The 21,671-nt window shown below is 45.1% G+C and overlaps 1 protein-coding gene across 1 annotated transcript in view; it reads left to right on the top strand.

Annotated features, from left to right (window-relative positions):
- Nucleotides 1-19,734: 19,734 nt before the first annotated feature.
- Nucleotides 19,735-21,671, top strand: part of PIGK (phosphatidylinositol glycan anchor biosynthesis class K) — a 274,884-nt gene continuing 272,947 nt past the window's right edge. The window contains exon 1 of the mRNA XM_030206903.1: nucleotides 19,735-19,832. Within this exon, the coding sequence (XP_030062763.1) occupies nucleotides 19,752-19,832 (81 nt within the window). The 5' untranslated portion in view covers nucleotides 19,735-19,751. The remainder of the gene's footprint in view (nucleotides 19,833-21,671) is intronic.

Below are 21,671 nucleotides of genomic sequence, written 5' to 3'. Positions count from 1 at the left end.
GAACATATATTGTGTCACCAATGGTCCATCAGGCTCAGTATCCTGGTTCCAACAGTGACCAACCCAAGTCACAAGTACCTGGCAGAAACCAAATAGTAGTAAGATTCCATGCTACCGATCCCAGGGCAAGCAGTGACTTTTAGTTTCAGTTTTCATTAGCTGAGGTCCATGTGTACAGAGGCTATTGTGCTTGCAGGTAAAATATGCTCTTTCATTATTTAAATTTTATATATATTCTGGCTTGAATACTATTTGGGTGATTCTAAAGAATTTCTAGGCTCTGTTGGCTATGATGAAAATGCAGTGTTTTAAATAAACTTGTAATGTGCAGAAGCTACATTCTATGAGAAAGGAACCTGAAGTGATTATTTTCAAGTACAAGTTGTAATAGGTTGCTGGGCGCTGCTCAGCCTCTAGGGCTATCCGCCCTTCTCAGCAGCCTTTAGCATACAAGTCTTGTTCAATAAAGAAACAAACAAAAAAAAAACACATCAGGATCAAATACAAACTTTTCCCTTTTATTGTTCTCTCATTCAGCTTGGGAGAACTCAGCCCAGGCTTCAGCCGCTGGTTCCCCTTTTCGGTTTCCTGGGGCGGAGCGGCTCCAAAAGAAAGAAACTCTAATTCAGTCCCACCCAGGCTTGTTATAACCCAGGCACCATACAGCCTGGGTTCAAGAAAAAAAACACCCAAAAACAAAACAGCTCAGCACTATACCTTGGCTTTATAAATCCACAGTTCAGGTAACCAAGCTCTCAAAAACAGCAATATAACTTGGCTTTTTTTAATCCACAGTTCAGGTAGCCAAGCGCTCAAAACAGCACTATACCTTGGCTTTTCAAGTCCACAGTTCATCTGGCTTTGCGCGGGCTCAAAGCCTGGGGTCCCACCCGCTTGGTCAGACTTTTACTTACTCTTCTGACCTCCTCCCGCTTGACCCCTTTCCTTCTCTGGCCTGCTTAGCCAGGGACTGTCTTACTTCTGTGGCTTTCTCTGGGCCAGAGCTGATACATCCATGGGCTCCTCCAGGGTTTGCTCGGGTACTGTCAGCTCCATGGGCCAAGGCCCAAACTCCTCTTTCTCCTTCTCAGGAGCCCAGTCCATACTCTCCTCGCCCCACCCTCTTCCCAGCTGCTCCTCATTTTCCTCATTAACCCTTTCGGGCTTTTTCTCTTCTTTTTCCCACCTGTTCCACCTCTCTTTCCCCCAGGTTGGAGAATTAGTATTACTCCTTCTCCTGCAGCCCCCTTCTGGTGACTCTTGTGAATGCACCCTGGTTTGTCTCTCTTTTTCCCAAGGTGGCTGCTGGGATTTGTAGTTCTTGCCCCTAAGTTGTCTCTTGGGGAAAAGCGGCCGGTAAGGGAGAATCTCCTCTGTGGCTTTTTGGGGGTTGTAGGATCTGGTTCCCTGTGTTTCTCCCAGGTCCCTATGGTTTTCCACATTCCCTTTACAAAGTACTAGTCAACTTATAGTGTTAGTAAGGAAATTATATTATAATGAAATAAAGTTTATATATTAGAAAATAATTTGAGAAATGTATTGCTCTTGATTGTAAATTGTCAGTGACATCAATGTGTGTTTTTATTCTGGATTGTGCATGGGGCTGGTATAATGTCCTCAGTGTAGACCAGTATCTGGACTCATTTACCCTATTTTAATTAGAATCTATATCATGCTTGTCCTTAATCAGTTTTAGCTGGTGGTTGGGAGGCGGGGCTGGTGGTTGGGAGGCGGGGATAGTGCTGGGCAGACTTATACGGTCTGTGCCCTGAAGAGCACAGGTACAAATCAAAGTAGGGTATACACAAAAAGTAGCACATATGAGTTATCTTGTTGGGCAGACTGGATGGACCGTGCAGGTCTTTTTCTGCCGTCATCTACTATGTTACTATCCAGCTTATTTTCGAAAGTGATAGCCGGCCATCTTCCAACACAAATCGGGAGATGGCCAGCCATCTCCTAAAACCGGCCAAATCGGTATAATCGAAAGCCGATTTTTGGACACACTCGCCGGCATTCCGTCGCGGAGGCGGCTAAACTTCAAGGGGGCGTGTCGGCAGGGTAGTGAAGGCGGGATGTGGGCGTGCTTACGAGATGGCCGGCTTCAGCTGATAATGGAAAAAAGAAAAACGGCGATGATGAGCATTTGGCCGGTTTTACTTGGTCTATTTCTTTTCACGACCAAGTCTCAAAAAGATGCCCAAACTGACCAGATGACCACCGGAAGGAATCGGGGATGACTTCCCCATACTCCTTCAGTGGTCACCAACCCCCTCCCACCCAAAAAAAACTTTAAAACATTTCCTTCCTAGGAGGGGAAGCCAGTCGGCCAGCTCGTAAAAAAAAAAAGGATCTTGCTGATCAGTTATGTTATGACTTACTTGTTCTGGAGTGCTGTATTTTGTGATACTGTTTTGAGAAATGTTCAAGAAAGACTTCATACAAATTAAAAAAGTCCCTGCCGTGCATTTTCCCTTGATGGCTGTCCCTGATAATACGGTTCTGGCCAGCTGTTGCGGCGCCGCCAAAATAGATCGCCGGCGATCGATTTCGCCGGCGCCGTTTGATTATGCCCCTCTCTGTTACTATAACTAAATACAAAATGGGAAACATCTCAATGCTACTTTCACTTGTTACTTGTGCACAGTTTGGGTAAACATAAAAAGCTGATAATGATTTTTTTTTCATGTTCTCAAAAATTTCCTGTCTCAGAGGATTTTTAACTACATCTGCATTGACTTGTGAACTTAAACATGCCAGACTTGTTGAGAAGTCCTTGTTAAAATGGCTCTCCCAATTGTCAGCCTGTGCTTGCAGTTCCCGGGACTGGAGGGCAATAATCTCCTGTGGGTTTAGCAGAGGGCTGCCGACTTCAAGCTCTGACAATCCCCAGTTGGCCTCAATTGGTTCACATTCACATTACCATTCTTTAGTTTTCGGTTTTGGTTTTGGCTTTCACTGAAACCAGGCAATAAGTCTGGGCTGCACTTTCTGCTTTGGCCGAAAGTGTTAGGCAGTTTTGGTAGCAGTTTCGGTCTCAGGAAAAACTGAAAAAGCAGTTTTGGTCGGCCTCTATTCAGGGGTAAATATTCTCGTGGTGGCAGTCAATATTTTTTTTGGTCGGTGGCAATGTTATGGCTAGATATAAAATGATGGACCATGTCCGTGCACTGGTATTAAATATCTGGGTTTGTGTGGCTATCCCTTATCTGATTAAGTGTGATATTCAGCACAACCCGCCTAAGTGAAACTGGTCAAATTTGTCCAGGTAACTTAGGTGGTTAAGTACTGAATATCGGCATTTAACTGCATAAGTGCAGGCTTTACCTCCGCCCACAAAATCACCAGCTGTGGCTTTAGCGGTTAGTGCTGATAGGCAGCACAAGTGATTTAACTGGGCAGGAGATTCTCCTTCCCAGTTAAATTGCTTTGAATATTGACCCTTCAATGAACAGGACCATGCTTTCTAACCTTTATTTGATTTGAAAGGCACAAAGCAGCCCAGTAGCCAACTCGGATTGAAACCCATGAATAGTTTCCTTGGCAATGGTTAGATAGTTGTGAAGGCATTTCTTTTTGATATTCTGTTTTCTTTTCTACAGGTTCTCATATTCCACGTCTCAAGTGACATTCCTTGACAGAAAGGCAGCACATGGTTCTGATGAAAAGCTAGACCTTCTGTTCTGCTGATGTGCCTTCTCCTACTTTCACAGTCATGGAGGTGTTGTCAGCATGATGCTAAGGACTTGTCAAAATCAAAACACTGCAAAAAGCAGACAGATTGCAAGTGTGTTGGGGTTTGTGTACAAAAGACTGAATCCAGGCTAGCTGGTACCCTGTGTAAACACAAAAAGTGCCCCACCTTTTACAAATTCCAGCTTCACTTGTTCTACCAGCCCTCAGCCTCTGCTGGGATCACCTTCCCCCACCTGAGCAAAACCCTTACCCAATCTTCACTCATTTTTCCCTCAGCACCAATAGTGGATTTAGGTTTCTGCCACCCCTAGGCACTCTTGGTGTCATAGCATCACTCCTTCCACCAGCACAGGACAATCGGATAACACGAATAAAGTCTGGAGCCTACACTGTCCCATATTGAAAGCGAGTTAACTGGCCAAGAATGGTTGCTGACCAGTTAACTTGTGTCTCAGCGGATAACTGGTCATTTTCACTGGCATTTAACTAGAACCATCTTGTCCTTAATCTGCTGTCCTGGGCTACAACTATCATTCACTTATCTTTAGGTTTCAATATATCTATCCTTAACCATTCATTCATCTGATTTTGATCCATGAATGGTTCCTGGAGCAACATGTTGTATTTCTCACTCCTATTCATTTGGCACTTGCTTTTCTTCATTTGGGAAATTTTTCAGTCCATCATTGTGGTAGAGGTTAAATTGTGGGTGGGCCAACTAAAAGTGGAGGGTTGCACCCTGAATTCCTGTTCCCTCGGTTGGTGAGATATTCTTTAGGGACTAAAAATTCTATTCTATAAACTGGGTGCTAATATTTATGTGCCCATTGTGCACAGAAATGTTTAGAATACTAGAATATATGCATTTGTACACACATATGCCAGCATGCTGCCCAAAAATACAACTATCTTGCATAGCGCATATTTGCTAGTTGGCATGGGTGGGATACAAGGGGTCTCCTACTTACCTGTGTACCTTACGAGCATCTTTGCCTCATTTAAGTGCCTGCACTTATGCACGCTCCAAGTCCGTCGAGAGACAGAGCCAAGCCTGGGAAGGGCAGCCGCCGCCCCCAGCTCCCATCCCACTTGGGCAGCCACTGCCCCTGTCCCATTACCTTCCTGTGTCTGCTCCTCCCTCGGTCTGTCACTTTCCTGCTCCTGTGTTTCCCGGGACCTGGGTTATCACATTAACGCAATCACCCGGGTCCCAACAAGCAGGAGCAGAAGAGAGACAGACCTCGACACCGGGTCCCCCTTGTTGGCCGGGCCCGAGGAATGTTGCCCCCTTCCTCTTGGGAGCCCTGGCAAGCTCTATAACTGGTGTAAGTGCAGGTGTCTAAATGTTAGGTGCACCAGGACTGGGTCACACTAGTATTCTATACCAGAACCCAGGCAATTAGGTTCCACTACAGAATTGGCTCCTACCACATAGCACTGTGGGCTCTTTACTAAATGCAGGGTGGTTTCTTGCTCCTTGTAAGAACAGTGGTTGAGCACCCTCTGTTTAAAAAAGATCAGTATTGTAGTTATCATTCTCTGTCTAATTTGCCTACTTTGGCTAAGATTGTTGAAAAGTGTGTTTTTGATTCAGCTTGACCAACAATTGAATGCTTGTACATATTGATGTGACTTTATACAAGGCCACAGCAATAAGGTTTTGCCAATATAGCTTTAGATTCTCTTTGATACCAAATGGTTAAGCAAGGAGTTGTGTTCTAAACAATGCTGGATGCTGGTTTCACTTTTGATGTGACTGGTCATGCCATTCTGTCATGCCTACTTGCTACTGGCTTATGTGAATATATGTTGCATTAGTTGAAAAAATCAGGTTTAAAGCTGCTTGCCTAGTTTTTCAAATGTTATACGGTATCACATCTGAACTGTTGATTAATGTGTCATCATTATGTATCGTTCGATCCAACAGACTGAAAGAACAACTGATTTTAGCATCACTGTTCTCTAAGGGAATTCGATTTCAGAAAATCTTTGGCTCTCACTTCCCTGTATTAGGAGTTTCTTTATGGAACTCTCTACCTCTTGTTATTAGATTAGCTACCTTAAGTTTCAGAAGAGGTTAAAAGCTTTTCTCTTTCCAAAGCCTGCTGCATAACAACTATTACTACTTTTATATCCCTTAACTGTCTTTAGGTCTGTTAGATGACTCTCCTCCTCTAGTGACCTATAAGATTGCATTCAACCTATGTTCCACCTATGATGTAAACTGCACTAAACTCAGAAAAGGGGATTTTAGTGGTATACAAGATTTGTTTTGATTTAAGATAGGGGTTCTTAACCCAGTCTTCAGGACACACTAAAGCAGTCAGGCTTTCAGGAAATCTAGAATGAATGGAAATGAGATGTATTTATTTATTAATTATTTGTTTATTTATGGAATTTGCACCCTGCATTATCTCAAACAAGTTTGGGTTCAATGTGACTTACATCAAACTTTTAAAGCAATTACAACAAGAGAACTACAACAAAGATACAAAACAATAATAGGTAAAACCATCCAAGCAGTAAGATGACACATTTTGAAATAACAAATTAACTAAAAGAATAACAATCACTAAGAGAGGTTGGAAATTCACTCAATAAGAATGCTTTGAACAATTTACAAAATTTCAAGTCATCAATAACATCTGAGTGTCTTTGGTAGGGAATTCAATTTCCTAGTAGCTTGGTATGTGAATAGATCTGTAATGAAGAATTTTACAACACAGAATATGGAGGATACGATAGTCTCTCGACAGCAGATGAGCATTACATAAAAGTAATTCTAACAAGTATTGTATATAGTCAAGTAAAAGAACAAGTAAAATTTCATAAACAAGTACACATAGTTTAAAGGTAACTCTTGCATTTATTGGAAGCCAACGCAGTTTGATTAAAAGAGGAGCTAACTTGGTGAATTGAGAGGCTTTACGTAAGAGATGAGCCGCAGTATTCTGAGCTGTTTTAGGCCTGAGCAAACAGCATTACAGTAATAAAATGTGGATAGCACTAAAGCTTGAACTAAAGATAGATTTGCATACAGTGGAGGCAATGTATGTAGATCTGTTTCATGTATATTTGGCTAGATTCTGTATATCGCACATTGATTTCCGCACGATCAAACATATTCTATAAAGTACACTTTAATTTAGTCATACATTATATAATATGCTGAGTACTGCTCCACGTGACTAAATTTAGTCGCAGTCAATTATCTGAACTAAAACCTGGTATAAATCCTGATGTCTGAATTAGGTATGAAGCAGGAGTATTCTGTAACAACACACATAGATTTTAGAAATGCCCACGACCTGCTCATTCCACTCCTATAACCATGGCCACTTTTCAACTATGCGACATAGAATTTATTTATTTTATTTATTTATTGCATTTGAATCCCACATTATCCCACCTCTTTGCAGAATATAAGTTACAGAATATGCTTAGCAATCAGTGCGCGTAAATTCTAATTAATGCCAATTAGTGCTGATAATTGCTTAACATCCAATTATCAGTGCTGATTAGTTTGTTAACTAATTAAGTAATGCGCTTTGTTATGGAATACGCTTCAATTTCTGCATGGAAATTGAGGCGTAATATATAGAATCCCAGGGATTCTGGATATCCTAAAAACCTCACTGGCTGGGTGTGTCCAGAGGACTGGGTTGAAAACCACTGGTTTAAGTGATGAAATCATGGATAGATTGAAGTCACAGACATTTACACCAACTCAGCAGCTGCTGTAATGTACACGAGTACAATTTGTATGACTGGGTATATTTTATAAAGATTTGCATACTTTGCAACTCTGCCTGTGCTCTGCCCAAGAACACACCCACACACGTCATGCCAAAGTACACATGGAGGGGCATAATCGAATGAAAACGCCTATCTCCATGGGCGTTTATCTCTGAGAACGGGTCCGTGAAGGGGCGGACCGAACCGTATTTTGGGAAAAAATAGACGCCCATGTTTTATTCAACAATGTGTGAGCTGGGCGTTTTTGTTTTTCAGCGATAATGGAAAATGAAAGCGCCCAGCTCAAAAACGAATAAATCCAAGGCATTTGTTCGTGGGAGGGGCCAGGATTCGTAGTGCACTGGTCCCCCTCACATGCCAGGACATCAACCGGGCACCCTAGGGGGCACTTTTACAAAACCAAACAAAAAGGTAAAAGAGCTCCCAGGTGCATAGCACCCTTCCCTTGTGTGTTGAGCCCCCCAAATCCCCCTCAAAACCCACTGCCCACAAGTCTACACCATTACTATAGCCGTAAGGGGTGAAGGGGGGCACCTACATGTGGGTACAGTGGGTTTGGGGGGGTTGGACAACTAATAAGCATTAAGCAGCACAATTGTAACAGGTAGGGGGGATGGGCCTGGGTCCACCTGCCTGAAGTCCACTGCACCCCCTAACAACTCCTCCAGTGACCTGCATACTGCTGCCAGGGAGGTGGGTATGACATTTGAGGGTGAAAATAAAAAGTTGAGAAACTTCATTTTTTGTGGTGGGAGGGGGTTAGTGACCACTGGGGGAGTCAGGGGAGGTCATCCCCGATTCCCTCCAGTGGTCATCTGGTCATTTAGGGCACTTTTTGGGGCCTTATTCATGAAAAAACAGGGTCCAGGAAAAGTGTCCTAAATTCTAGCTAAAAACGCATACTTTTTTCCCATTATCGGTGAAATGCGCCCATCTCTGTTCGGCAGATAACCACGCCCAAGTTCCGCCTTCGCCACACCTCTGACACGCCCCCATCAACTTTGTCCGCATCCGCGACGGATTACAGTTGAAAACGTCCAAAAATCGGCTTTCGATTATACCGCTTTATTCGTTTTTGTGAGATAAACGTCCATCTCCCGATTTAGGTCGGAACTTGGGCGTTTTTCTCATTCGATTATAAGCAGGACAGGGGCTCATTTTCAAAGCACTTAGACTTACAAAGTTCCATAGGTTACTATGGAACTTTGTAAGTCTAAGTGCTTTGAAAATACACCTCCACGTTTTTCACCATGCATACTTTTACACATTTACCCCTCAAGCACACTTCTGAAAAAGTTTTATAAAATTGCCTCCATTATGGATAACATATGTTTAAAATTATGGGGTAGCCATGTAGCTAAATATTTGCTTCTGCTTTTCTTTTGTCAATCTTTTCCTTGCTTTTCCATTTTCTATTTCTTCTCTCTCTTTCTCTCATCTTATTTTCTTCCCCAATATTTGTTTCTAACATTTACCTTTCCCTTCCTTCTGTTTTATCTTTTCTATCTACTCACATCTAGATTTCATCCTTCTTTCATTCTCCCTCTCTTTCAACTTTCAGTTCTTACTACCCCAACCATTTCATATCCCAACTCTCCCCTCTATTACCCTCCCCTCATTGAGTTGCTCCCCTTACAAATCTACATTGATCTCTTGTTTTGTTCTTGTAAGAAATGCCCATCTCCTTTCTCATCCTTGTATGTTATCTCTATGCTGACTGTTCTGACCCCACTTTGCTTGTGTGCATGTTGTACTGGTTACATTTGAACTACAGATTCCCTTATTTCCTAACACACGAGCCCAGCTCCCACTATCACATGGGCCTTTCCTATTGCCTCAGCTCTGGCCTCTAGCATGCTGGGTAAGCAGTTCCTCCCTCCTATCATGCACTAGAAGAAGCTCTTCATTTTTATGCCTTAAGCTCTGCAATCAGCCTGCTCCTAACCCTCTGCAACCCCTTGAGGCTGCATTGCTTTTTCATCAGTGTCACATAACACTCACCAGCCAGCTTCAATGTTCTGAGAGAAGAGGACATTCTGCAGGACATAAAACACATCTTAGAATCCCTATGGATTGAAATGCCATGTGTAAAGGGGAAAAGGATAGTGATAGAAGTGTACTCCAACTAGCCAGGATGAACTGACAGATGTAAAAATGTTATCAGAAATTAAGGAGGCTAACAAACACAGTAATAATGGATGATTTCAATTACCCCTATATTGACTAGGTAAATGTAACATCAGGGCTTGCTAGGGAGTGTACTGCTATGGATTTACAGCCTGTCTCACTGACACAGACTACTCAATAATTACCGTGGATTCTTTTGGATTCGTATTAGATAAATGAAACCTTTGTTAGAGGTGCTAAATTCTACAATGATTAAGGTATATACAATGATTAGCTATATATAAACAATCATTACATCATTGGTCTCTACATCTAAGCAATGCTAAGAGTTCTTAGACCAGGAAAAGAAGCAATAATACATTATACATACCAGTGGCATAGCCAGACAGCCAGTTTTGGGTGGGCCTGAGCCCAAAGTGGGTGGGCACAAAATTTTCTCTGCTCCGCCCTACCTCCACCTCAAAATATAAATACTTTAGCTAATGAGGATCCTCAAGCTCAGTCAGCTGAAGACTTTCTCTGAAGGTGGCCAGAACTCTCTTTTACCAAGCTTGGCAGGCAGCAGCAATGACCCTAAGCCACTGATGCCAGCACCCCACACATGCTTAGCTGTCGATGGCTCAAGAATGCTGTTGCCAGAGCTTGGTAGAAGGGAGTTCTGGCCGCCTTTGGAGGAGGTCCTTAGCTGGGGATGTCTGGGAATCCTCACCAGCTATACAGCAAGGGTTAGGACTGGTGTTAGACCTGCTTGGGCCCAGGTCATAAAATAAAGGAGGGCTCCCCTCCCCGATTCCCTCTCCTCTTTGTCTCCCTTCCAATTTTCCACCTGCCATTACTATCACACCAACAGAACCTCACCAAACACAGAACAAGGGATCACAAATTAGAAATAAAAATATTTAGACAAAAATTGAAAAGAAACCCCAAGAAGTTAAACATAGCATTACTGCAACACTGGAGACACAAAACATGCATTTCCTTTTCTACAGAACACAATACAAAGACATTTCCTATGCACATTTCCAAAAGCTAACATATTCCATTTAAAACATTTGAAATAAAATGCTTTCTTTCTACCTTTGTTGTCTGGGCATTTTATTTTTCCATCTTGCTGGTTCCAATTTCTCTTTTCTGCTTTCCTCTCTGCCGTCTGCTAATTCTTCTTCAAGCGGCTGTAGTCCATTTGTCTTTTCTCCTCTCTCCTGTTTCCTCAATATTCCTGCCTCTGACATGTTGGTCATTCCTTTGTAGCTCTTTTCTGCCTCTCTCTCACCCTTCTTTGTCTCCTTTTTACTTTTCAACTACCTATCAAATTTCCATCTTCTTCTTTCACCCACTAGCTCTCCCATTCCCCATCTTACTCCTCCCCATCCCTACTTTCTCTTTATCTTTAATCTACTCCCCATTACCATATTTCTACCCTCTGTAATCACTATCTCTCATTCATTTCCTTGCCACCCCCTCCTCCCCCTCTTGCCCTCTCCCACAGGGTTCCACCATTCCCATCATCTTCTCCCTCCACCCATCTAACCAGCATCTGATCCCCTCCCCACCCCATCATGGTAGCCTTATATTTTCCTGCCCCTTCTCTCTTCATTCCTGTTAAATAGTAATAGTAGTAGTCCTCTCCCCCATGGCCCAGCATTTCCCCCCCGGCCCTCACCACCTACTGTGTACCTCTCAGCCACCCCCATGTCTATCTCCCCCTCTCATTCCCACTGTCCAACGTCTCTCTCCCTTTCCCATACAGCATATCTACCTTCCTCCCCTCTACCAGCATGTCTAACATTTCTCCCTTCCCTCCACCCCTATGCCCACCATTTTGCCCTCCTCTCCACCCCTATGTTTAACATTTCTCCCCCTCTCACCACCTATCCCCTCTCTATGCAGCATGTCTCCCTCTCCTCCACCTCATATGCAGCCAAGACTTCTCCCTCCCTGACCCCTCCACCCCTTTACTGGATCTCTCCCTTCTTCCCCATGCAGCTTCTCCCCCACCCACCATGCCTCATCATTCCATCTTCCCTCCTCCCTGTGCAGCATCTTTCCTTCCATCTTCTTCCCTCCCACCCCACTGTGCAGCTGCTGTCCCCGTCTTCCCTTACCCATTCCAACATCTTTTCCCCATCATCCCTTGCCCCGTTGCGTGCCACAACTTTCACCCCCATCTTCCCTCACCCTCGCAGGCCCGCCCAGCAGCGATTCCGATCGCAGGCAGCTTCTTCGGCTCGCACATGCTGCCTGCCGGCTGCCGCTCAAATCTCCTTGCAGCTACTAGCAGCGCTAACCCGGAAGCTCAGAGGAGAGGCTTCCGGGTTAGCGCTGCTAGTAGCTGCAAGGAGATTTGAGCGGCAGCCGGCAGGCAGCATGTGCGAGCCGAAGAAGCTGCCTGCGATCGGAATCGCTGCTGGGCGAGCCTGCGAGGGTGAGGGAAAATGGGGATGAAAGTTGCGGCACGCCACGGGGGAATGGATGATGATGGGGACCGGAGCCTCCGGAATCGCTGTGCTGCTGGGCGGGCCTGACCCCAAATTGGGTGGGCCGGGCCTGCCCGTGGCTATGCCCCTGAATACATCACTGGTCCTTACATCATCCAGGCTCTATCATAGGGATTTCTGAAAAACTCCTTGCTTTTTTACTTATGTTTTTGCAGTTTCATTTAGTGTGTGCTAAACTTAAATTCAGAAAGTGCAGGCATTTAATTTGACTTGAAATCCAAAAGGTGCAAACATTCAATTGGAAAGCTCCGAATGTACAGAAAGCAACACTTAGCTTATGTCCGACGGGACCACCGTTTCACCCGTGTGTGGCATCTTCAGGAACATGTGTTGCTGATTCAACTTTCCTGCATTTTCAATTGTTTGTACTTCAAACAAAATGGCCGCTCTATAAAAGGGCCCCTTTGTTGCAGCTCTTGAGGACTGAGGTTGCCTACTCCTGCCCTACAGTAAGCACAAAATTGTACACATGATCACAGTGCAGTTACTGGGCCATGATATGATTGCCTCTATCTTGGCTGGCTGTACTTTTTTCATACACTATAACTCTCATTTCCATAATTCTCTATGGGGCCCAATGTTCTCTCCAGAAATGTTTGCTAGCCAGGTGGCATGAAGGAGTAGCTAGGTAGGGGTGAGGGAATACTGCACACAGGGCCGTGCCAAGGGTCTGTGGCGCCCCCCTGCAGAAGATCAGTTGGCGCCCCCAGCGCCCCCGGCAGACAAACAGTTGGCGCGTGCGCCCCTCCCCCCCCGTGAAAATGATCGCTGCCCTCCCATCCACGCTCCTCTCTCCCCTGCCCTCCCGCTCCCATGTCCCAACTGCCCGCCCTCTTCTCCCCCAAGATCCCTTTTAAATTTACCTCCATCCGGCAGCGAAGGTGCAGCATCAATGAAGGAGGCGGCGCTCCTGACGTCTCTACTAGTCTTCCCTTCGCTCAATGTCCCGCCTTCTTCTGACATCATTTCCTTGACGTCAGAAGAAGGCGGAACACTGACTAGTAGAGACATCGGGAGCGCCGCCTCCTTCACTGACGCTGCGCCTTCACTGTCGGACGGAGGTAAATTTAAAAGGGATCTTGTTGGGGGGGAGAAGAGGGCGGGCAGTTGGGACATGGGAGGGCGAGGTAAGCATGGTGCGGCGGGGCGCCCCCCAGAGGACGGCGCCTTTCTGCTGTGCTTACCACGCTTACCGTGTTGGCACGGCCTTGACTGCACAGTACTGCACATTTTCTGTTCAGTGCATGTCCCTTACCATGGATTCTATCAACTTTTGGTTCTTTTTTCAAAAGACATGAAAGCTTTCTCAGGGTAGAATGAGTCTTTAAGTCTTCAGATTTTGGCCCACCTTACATTGGCCAAACATTCTCCTTAAAAACTCAGAGTTGGCCCCTACTTGTACAGGAACTGAAGGCTGGACTCCTGGCACAGGGCATGCTAATGCTCAAATATCTTGTTGGTTCCAGAGACAAACTGTAGGAATTCTATCTTTAGACTGAAGCAGCCATTATTAAGGGACTTTTCTTGACTCAGTTCTCATGGGTTCAGGTTTAGTATCTCTTCAAAGAGACTGTAACTTGCTTTGAACTACTAAGAAAGGTGTCACCTAAATGAAAAAATCCAAAATCCAAATATGATTTAGGTACTTTTCTCTTATTTTATTTACACCTGTCCAGTATCCATTTATGTACTTCCCCACTCCAATATTTGTTTTCGTACACATGCTTCCTGTTCAGTCACTTTACTGCTGCGATTCGTTTCAGTTCTTCATATGCCACCATGTCCACTTATCTTTCTAGCTATAGTTAGTGCGTTCTCTTTTTCTCTCTCACAAAAACTGTTATTTACATACATATTTCTTTCCGACCAGAACGTCATCCACCAGACTCTATTCCAAAAATTTCGGTCTACTAACTTCGAAATAAAGTACCAAGGTTAGTATTCACACCAACTATCCTTGTGGATGATTCAAAGTTGTTCTATATACTGTCTCCCTTCTCCCTCTAAACATGCCATATATATAGACTTATATATATATTATTTATTTATATTTTAATTGTTGTGCTCTGAATATCCTTTAATTACTAACTGCACTTTAGTGATAGTATTTTAATTTTTCTCATTTGTCCTATTGTATTTTTATATTTGTTTTTAATTTATAGTTCATTCATTAAAATGATCCTTACATTTATATAGACTCCTGAAGAAGGCACTACTTGTGCTGAAACAGGGTACCTTGTAGAGTCTTCCCTCAATATTTAACTTAAACTTCTAACATTGGACATCTTTGATCTGTTTCTTGAAGAGCCTGGTTCTGCTCCCGCTCCTCCTCGGCTCTTGAAATTACTTGTGGGACATCGTTGTTCTTTTCCACCTTGGTGGTTTTGCTACTTTTCATACAAGCCACTCTAGATAATAATGACCTGGGAGCCATTGTCTAGCAAAGTTTGGGTACAGATCCCTCCCACTTGCACTAGAGCATGAAAAGTTTATTTTTTATTTGTTACATTTGTATCCCACATTTTCCCACCTATTTGTAGGCTCAATGTGACTTACATAGTACCGGAGAGGCCTTTGCAGGCCCTCAGTTCCTTAGGTGCCATTTCATACACCTTGCTTTCTCTCTTCTCCAGTGGAAGGGATCATGAGTTGGATCATAAAGGTTTTCCCAAAGTTTTTAAAGGTTTTCTCTTTAGACTTCATTTGTCAAGCATTATAAATTCACTTTGGATGCTTAGTTGATTTTTCCATTTTCTGGCATGGGAATGCCTAGTCACCTGCCTGGGGTTACCCCGCGGTCACTTAGAGGGTCTATCCCCAGCATAGATCAGGTCTGCCTGCACCTGCCGCTTGTGCTCTACACTAGCACCCTCCCTCCACCAACTGGGTCACAACCGCCTCTGGGCGAGTCTCCCGCTCTCCAAATATCCCCAGTGATTTCTAGGTAACTGCAGCCACACTCCCAGTGGTCCCACAGTTCCCAGAAAGCACTAACAGACTCCACACAAACCACCAAGATTCTTTAGCAGTCCACACAGGCAGAATGAACAAACAATTGTGTTTATTTTCATAAAAATATTGAACAGTGGATAAAAATGTGAAAAAAAGCAAACAGTAACAAGTAACTGAAAAAAATGGATCAGTAACTAAACATCTATACACTGTCTAAACAGTACCTGGGAAGATCAGGACATATAATTGTTCACAGAGCCTTAGCAAAGAGATCTGTCTCCCTCTTCTTCCAGGCTAAGACTGAAGCAATAGCCAGCCACTGCGGGATAATTTCAAAACTTCAGGCCAATCAGAGCCCAGAACAGTCAAGTTTCAAATAAAAACTGGTTACATCACTACAGGCACTTCTTATTATCTGTGTGTCAAATAAAAGAAAGAGAAGTCTGTCCTCTGTAACAGCTTTAAGCATAAACATGCACCATCTGCTGGCTAAACAGGAGAAATACACTTCAGACATATTCAAGACAAAATATCCAATACATTTTACAGGCTTAAAACACAGAGTTTCTTCACATGTAGCTTCACAGAAGCATTCTACAAGTAACCTGATGGCTTCCTCGTGGGGTCCCTCCATAGTTTACCTTGAGTCTTCCTCAGGGAAATGAACCTCTGTATCACCTTAGGCAGGGTTTTGGGTTGACAGTCTCCACAAAGAAAACAAAAACTTCCCTTTTCTTGACTTTTTGTCATGTTTTCTTGTCTGTGCTCACCTCGCCCTCTGGTGGCCAGAACCGGTGGCTGCTATGGACTGTTACATGTTCCAGACTTCAGCCCAGTCCGGTCCGGATCTTCCAGGCTGCCAGACTTGATTTTCTTGTTTGTGCCTGAGCAGCACCCTTAGCTGCCTTGTGTTTCCTGCAGCTGAACTTCAGCTACTGATGGGCTTTATTAACCATCTGGAAACTTCTGGGTTTGCCTTTGCATCGCCTAAGGTCCCTGGTATGCTGGTGTGCTCTGTGCACTTCTGCATAGTCCAGTTTATTGGCTGAGAGTCTTGCCTGTTTCTAGTCTAGTCTTTGTGTGGTTTATCTTGTACTGTATTGCTTGTTTCCCAGTCTTGTTTCTTGTTTGTATTTCTTTGTTTAGTTCTTGGTGGTCTTGCAGCTTCTAGTCCTTGCTCTCAAGCCTGTCCATTTCCTGCCTAGTGTTGTATTGTCTGTCTGTGAGTCCTAGCCCAGTAGTCTGTCTTGCTTCCCATGTATTTTCCTTTCCCCTCTGACCCTCAGTCCCTTTTCAGCCTAGTTGGTATGCAGTTCCTGCCCGGTCCTGTAAGTCCTGCCGGCCGCCTGCACCCAGGGGCTTAACTCCTGGAGAAGGGCAGTCAAGTGCAGGTGAAGTCTAGCTGTTTCTGTCAGAGTTTGGCCTTGTCTCTGGTTTGGGGAGGTTTTGCCTGCCACTGCCGCTCCTCAGCAGTGGCCCAAGGGCTCAAGAACCTAGTTTCTGCCTTGAAAACCTAACACTTTTTCAGCAAACAGGATTCATTTTCTCTGGGGAGTGTCAGTTATGGTCCCCAGAGGTCATACATCAGCTTTGGCTTTCGTCTGGTTCTGGGTTCCTTTCTTTCATCCTGGGTCCACTTCTTAGGGGCAGTGGGTTTTGTAACACAATAATACAACACACAAGTGTGGCTTGGAAAAAAGTATTTTATCTAGAAATAGGCTTACAGCTGTTAGGGCAGAAACGTATTGCAGCTGCTTCTGTGTCTCTGGGTCTGTGCCCCTCTGGTTCTGTGTGTGTCTGTCAGTGAGTGAGTGTCTGTCCTTCTGTTGGGGCTGAGTGTGTGTGTGTCCTGTGTCTGAATGTGGGGATATCTGAAGGGGTGGGGCGTGTATGTGTCTGAGTGTCTGGCTGTATGTATCCTGTGCCCCTCTCTGGGTTTAAATATCTGAATTCTTTTTCCCAGCACCACCCTGTTATAATTTGGTTGGTTTGATCTAATGTCTCCTGATTACCGAGGAGGTTGTGTATTCCTTTGAAGGCCTTGCTCAAAGGAATATATATCTCCTTGGTAATCAGAAGGATTAGTTGACAAGGGTGGCCAGACAGGCTATCTTTAAGAAGGCCCAATTCTCAAAGATCGCCTGTCTGGATACCCTTGTCAACTAATCCCTTCAGGCCAACTATCTCATCAGGCCAATTAATCCCATCAGGTAGAGAGACATCCTTTCTACTTACAGTGACATCACGAGGGATCAGACCAGGGAGTAGGTCAGGTCTGCTTGCAACATCTCCCAGATACCTTTAGCTGACTTTCTGAGTAGGCCTGAAGCCTCAGTTAGGCTAACTGTCAGGTTAAACTCTGAACTGAGGCTGACAGGGAGGAGGAATGAAACTTAGCTACAGGTAGATTAAACAAACAAAAAAAAAACAGATGAGAGAAATGAAAAAAAACATTAAAGTGAAGGATCATAGTCAGATTTAGATATAAGGAAGGGAAGAGGATAGCCAGTGAAGAAGCAGAAAATGGAAATTACATCCTAGAAAAGGCCTTAACAGAAAACTCACATATGAAAAAACAACAAAGGTACAAACATTTTATATTTGTAATATTTAGAGTAATATGCGAGCTTTGAAAAATATGGATTTCTTGTATTTTGTTTTGTACAGGAGAAACTGTCTTTCTTCTCACAGTCTGTTTTCTTCAGTTTTCAATTTCATTTCTTGTCTAGGCAGTGGCGTTCCTAGGGGGGCTGACACCCGGGGTGGATCGCCGATGCACCCCGCCCCCCGGGTACAGCGCCCCCCCTGGAACAGTGCAACGCCCCCCCGGCGAAAGAACCCCCCCCGGGTGCACGCCGCTGGGGGGGGGGGAGTGCCGCGCGCCTGCCGGCTCTTCGTTTTCATGCTCCCTCTGCTCTGGAACAGGAAGTAACCTGTTCTGGGGCAAAGGGAGCATGAAAACAAAGAGCCAACAGGCGCGCGGCACCCCCCCAGTGGCGTGCACCCAGGGCGGACCGCCCCCCCCCCTTGGTACGCCACTGTGTCTAGGTATTTCTTTCTAATCTGTGGTCTCTTCTTCTTTTGTAACTAGGTGACAGTCTCTGTTTTCCTTTTGTAATTGCAGAGGATTCTTTTAACATGTAGATTCTGTGTATGGTAGTTCTCTTTTTACAACTGGAGGTTTTCTGGTGTTCTAGAACATCTGCAGTTATGGTTTTTCATAGGTAGGATTAGTACAGTTTGAGTGTATATTTGCAAGCTTTTGAATTACTTCTCAATGTCTAATAGTGACACCAGAGTTTGAAATGAATGCTTTTGTAATTCTACCTGTTCTGTATCTGTTGCTGGGATTTTTATTGAACTGGGAAGTCCTATGGGGGCAATTCTATATATTGTGCACCACGATTTAGGCATGCCGATGTCACGTGCTGAGCACCAATGCTATAACGGCATCTGTGTGCCAAGATGCCATTATAGAATACTAGTGTAAGTTGGCATTGTAGCAACTAAATGTAGGTGCAAACAGTTATGTCAGGTCTATGTGCGGACAAACGGGCAGGCTGGTGTGCGGGCCTACTGGTGTCCTAGCCTAGCCTCCCCTTACTTACTCTACTGCCCTGGTGGTCTTGTGACCTCTTCGGGGCAGGAAAGAGCCCCCTCATTCCTGCCCGGAGTGCTGCCCTGCATCCTGTTCCCCTTGCAATGCTGAGTTGCAAGGTCTCTTCAACTCTGAGCGGCTATTTTGAATCGGCGCTGGGACCATCAGCACTCAGCATTGCAAGGTGAACAGGATGCAGGGCAGATCTCTGGGCAGGAAAGAGGCTCTTTCCTGCCCTGAAGAGGTCACTAGACCACCAGGGCAGTAGAGTAAGGTGAGGGAAGGACACCCTTAGGGGTGTGTGACGGGGGAGTGAAAGGGGTGGGGTGATATGTGACAGAGGGCAGGGTGGGGTGTGAAAGGGGGCGGGGCACAGCATGTGTCCTCTTTTTTGGGGGGACCAAATATGGTAACCCTAAGGACAGAGCTTAGGTTCCCCCAAACTAAAAAGCATTTCACTGCCCCAGGGGAGGGTAGAGAGAAAGGGTACGCTAGATAAGGAGGGGGCGGAGAGAGTTGACAGAAAGAGAAGATGTCGGATGGAGAGGGGGCAGAAACTCTAGCACTAGCCCTGTTCACCTCCCGTCCCACATGAACCTGAAAGTAAACAAGAAAATCTTCTCCTTCATCTAAATAGCATTGGGATACAGAACTCCAGGCAGGCATTGCATTTCTAAATCAAGCCTTATCGTGTATCCGGAATATGAGAGAGTAGAAATAACAGGAATCAAGTTTTTGAAAAACCAAGGTTGATAGTTGGAAGATATAATGAGGCACAGATCATGCTGAAAACCAAGGAGGTTCCTTAGGCGCTCCATCTCCTTCTCCCCATCCCCTCAAAAAAAAATCGCTGCATGCAGAAGAAAAAAATAGAATCACCGCGCAATAAACGGAGGAGAGGTACAACTGAAGCTTGGGATCTAACAATGTTATGTTATATTCTGAGAAGGAAGCGAGTCATGGCGCAGGGGACAAACGTCTTGAAAAGCGCTTCATATACTAACACAGCAAACCAGAAGCCGGGACGCAAGTTGTCATGACAACCAGTCCCTAGTTTACAGTCACGTGCAACGGAAGCTAGTCGTACGTTTATCACTCATACTTCCGGTTGTCGTTTAAGGAATATGGCACCTTGCTGCAGCGTTTCTTGGTTCGGTTTTGCGGGCTTTTTAATTGCCGGTTTCGGCGCGCAAGGTCTGGCGATGGTATGTTGTATACAGGTTCAAGCGCAGAGGGGACATGCGGGCCGAAGCCGAGCTGTTGCTCAGCCTTTTGGAGGATTTCAGGGCTCCGGAGGCAGTGGTAGGGTGGCTGAGGGTCTTTATACTCTCCTTGATGAGGCCGAATCCGAGCGCTATAGAAGCAGAGCCCGGGGGCAAATGGGGATAAAACGGGTTTGTTGACTGTGACCTAGTATGTGGTACAGTTCTGCAGTTTTAGTTTTTTGTTTGCAATGTATGGGCAACCCTAGTCCCACTCACTCCAGTCCACACACAGGCACCGGCTGAGTTCCTTGGGTCAGGAACCCCGGGACCAGGATGTGTAAACAGAGTTCAAGAAGTCGAGCTGAGCCAGGCCGGGCCGGCTTTATCCTGGTAGTCTGTGGAGTAATCAGTTTACTGGGTGCACTTTAATTCAGTCGCACAAAAATTAGGCAGCAGTCTCCATATTTCAATTTCATCTTCCTTTACCAACAGTAACTTGAAAACAGTTCATAAACTTGTCAACTTGGTCTATACATTTCAGAGCTTTTCAGATGGTCAGCACAGTGTTAAATGTAATCTCCAAATGATATTGGAGTATTCAAAATCATAGTTCAGTTCTATCTTAAATCTCCTCTGTTAGCAAACCAGAACACAGTACTTGTGATGTTACCTAGACATCTTACAGTTTCTCAGTTATCTCTGTATGTTTATCTCCCTTTCCCATCCCATTCATGTGTGCAATGAAAGTCCTGCCAGAAGTGAGGTACTTCCATGCTGAATTCTCTAACCTGGGGTGTCTTCCCCCCCCCCCCCACCACCAGTACTAGTCATTCCCAAAATGGAAATGGGCAGGGACTTCAGTCATCACCCACTGTAAAGTCCTCCTGCCTCTGTTCCTAAAACTTCCCCCTCGGTGCTCAGGGTCTTGGTGGGGGTGGGTGGACCAGATTTTCTCTATACAGTCCCTTTACCTCCTGGCCCTATTGGTTGCCCGTTCCCCAAACCATCCACCAGGCTGGCATTCCCAGCCCTTCTTGGTTTAGTGACTGCCCTGAAAATCCTCCCTCCCACTACTCCAAGGATGGCATTTTTAAGGGGTGGGGGGAAGGTCTTTATTTTCCCTAATGTATTCCATGTCAGAACTTTGTGAAGTTGGCAGTTTGTTAGTCTTACCCATTGCGTTCAGATTAAAGGGAATGTTTTGATTTATCATGTATCAGTACCTTGGGAACATTTTTGTACTGAGCACCTTCCCCCTCATTTTATAACTTGATGCCTGTACTTATGTGCCGAGTGCACCAGTATGTTATAGAATATGTGCATGGCTGTTAAGCAGAGTCGATTTAAGGGATAGCAGTGCCCTAAGCCATCTTTGGTGGTGCCCCCTCCCCCATTGCATTACTTCTGGTGCCCCCTCATGCCTGTCCCCCCAGGTTCAGCATCTCTCCCTACCCCTCCGATCTAGTCTCTCTTTCCCTTTTCTCTGTCCCCCTCCCTGTGAGTTCGGCACTGGTTCCTCACCTCTCTCATTCACCTGTGGTCTATAAAGTTTATGTTGGTTGCCGGTGGTGGCAGCAGCATGACAGGCTCCCTTTAGCCAGCCCCTTGGTCTTCCTTCTGCTATGTCCTGCCCATAGGACCCTGGCGACTGATGTCACAGGGGAATGAGAAAGGTGAGGGAGCAGTGTCAGACCCACAGGGAGGGGGGAAGAGAGAGATGGAAGGGGTGGACGAAAAAGGCTTAACTTGTAGATCAGAGACTGGGTATATTGGCACCCTTAATCGTTGTCACCCTGGGCCAGAGCTTCACCTGTTCCAGTGGTTAAGCCAGCCCTGCTG

Source organism: Microcaecilia unicolor, chromosome 6, assembly GCF_901765095.1.
Source record: "Microcaecilia unicolor chromosome 6, aMicUni1.1, whole genome shotgun sequence".
Taxonomy (NCBI): Eukaryota; Metazoa; Chordata; class Amphibia; order Gymnophiona; family Siphonopidae; genus Microcaecilia; species Microcaecilia unicolor.
The sequence above is the reverse complement of the archived record's forward strand: the minus strand, read 5'-3'. Positions and strand labels throughout refer to the sequence as shown.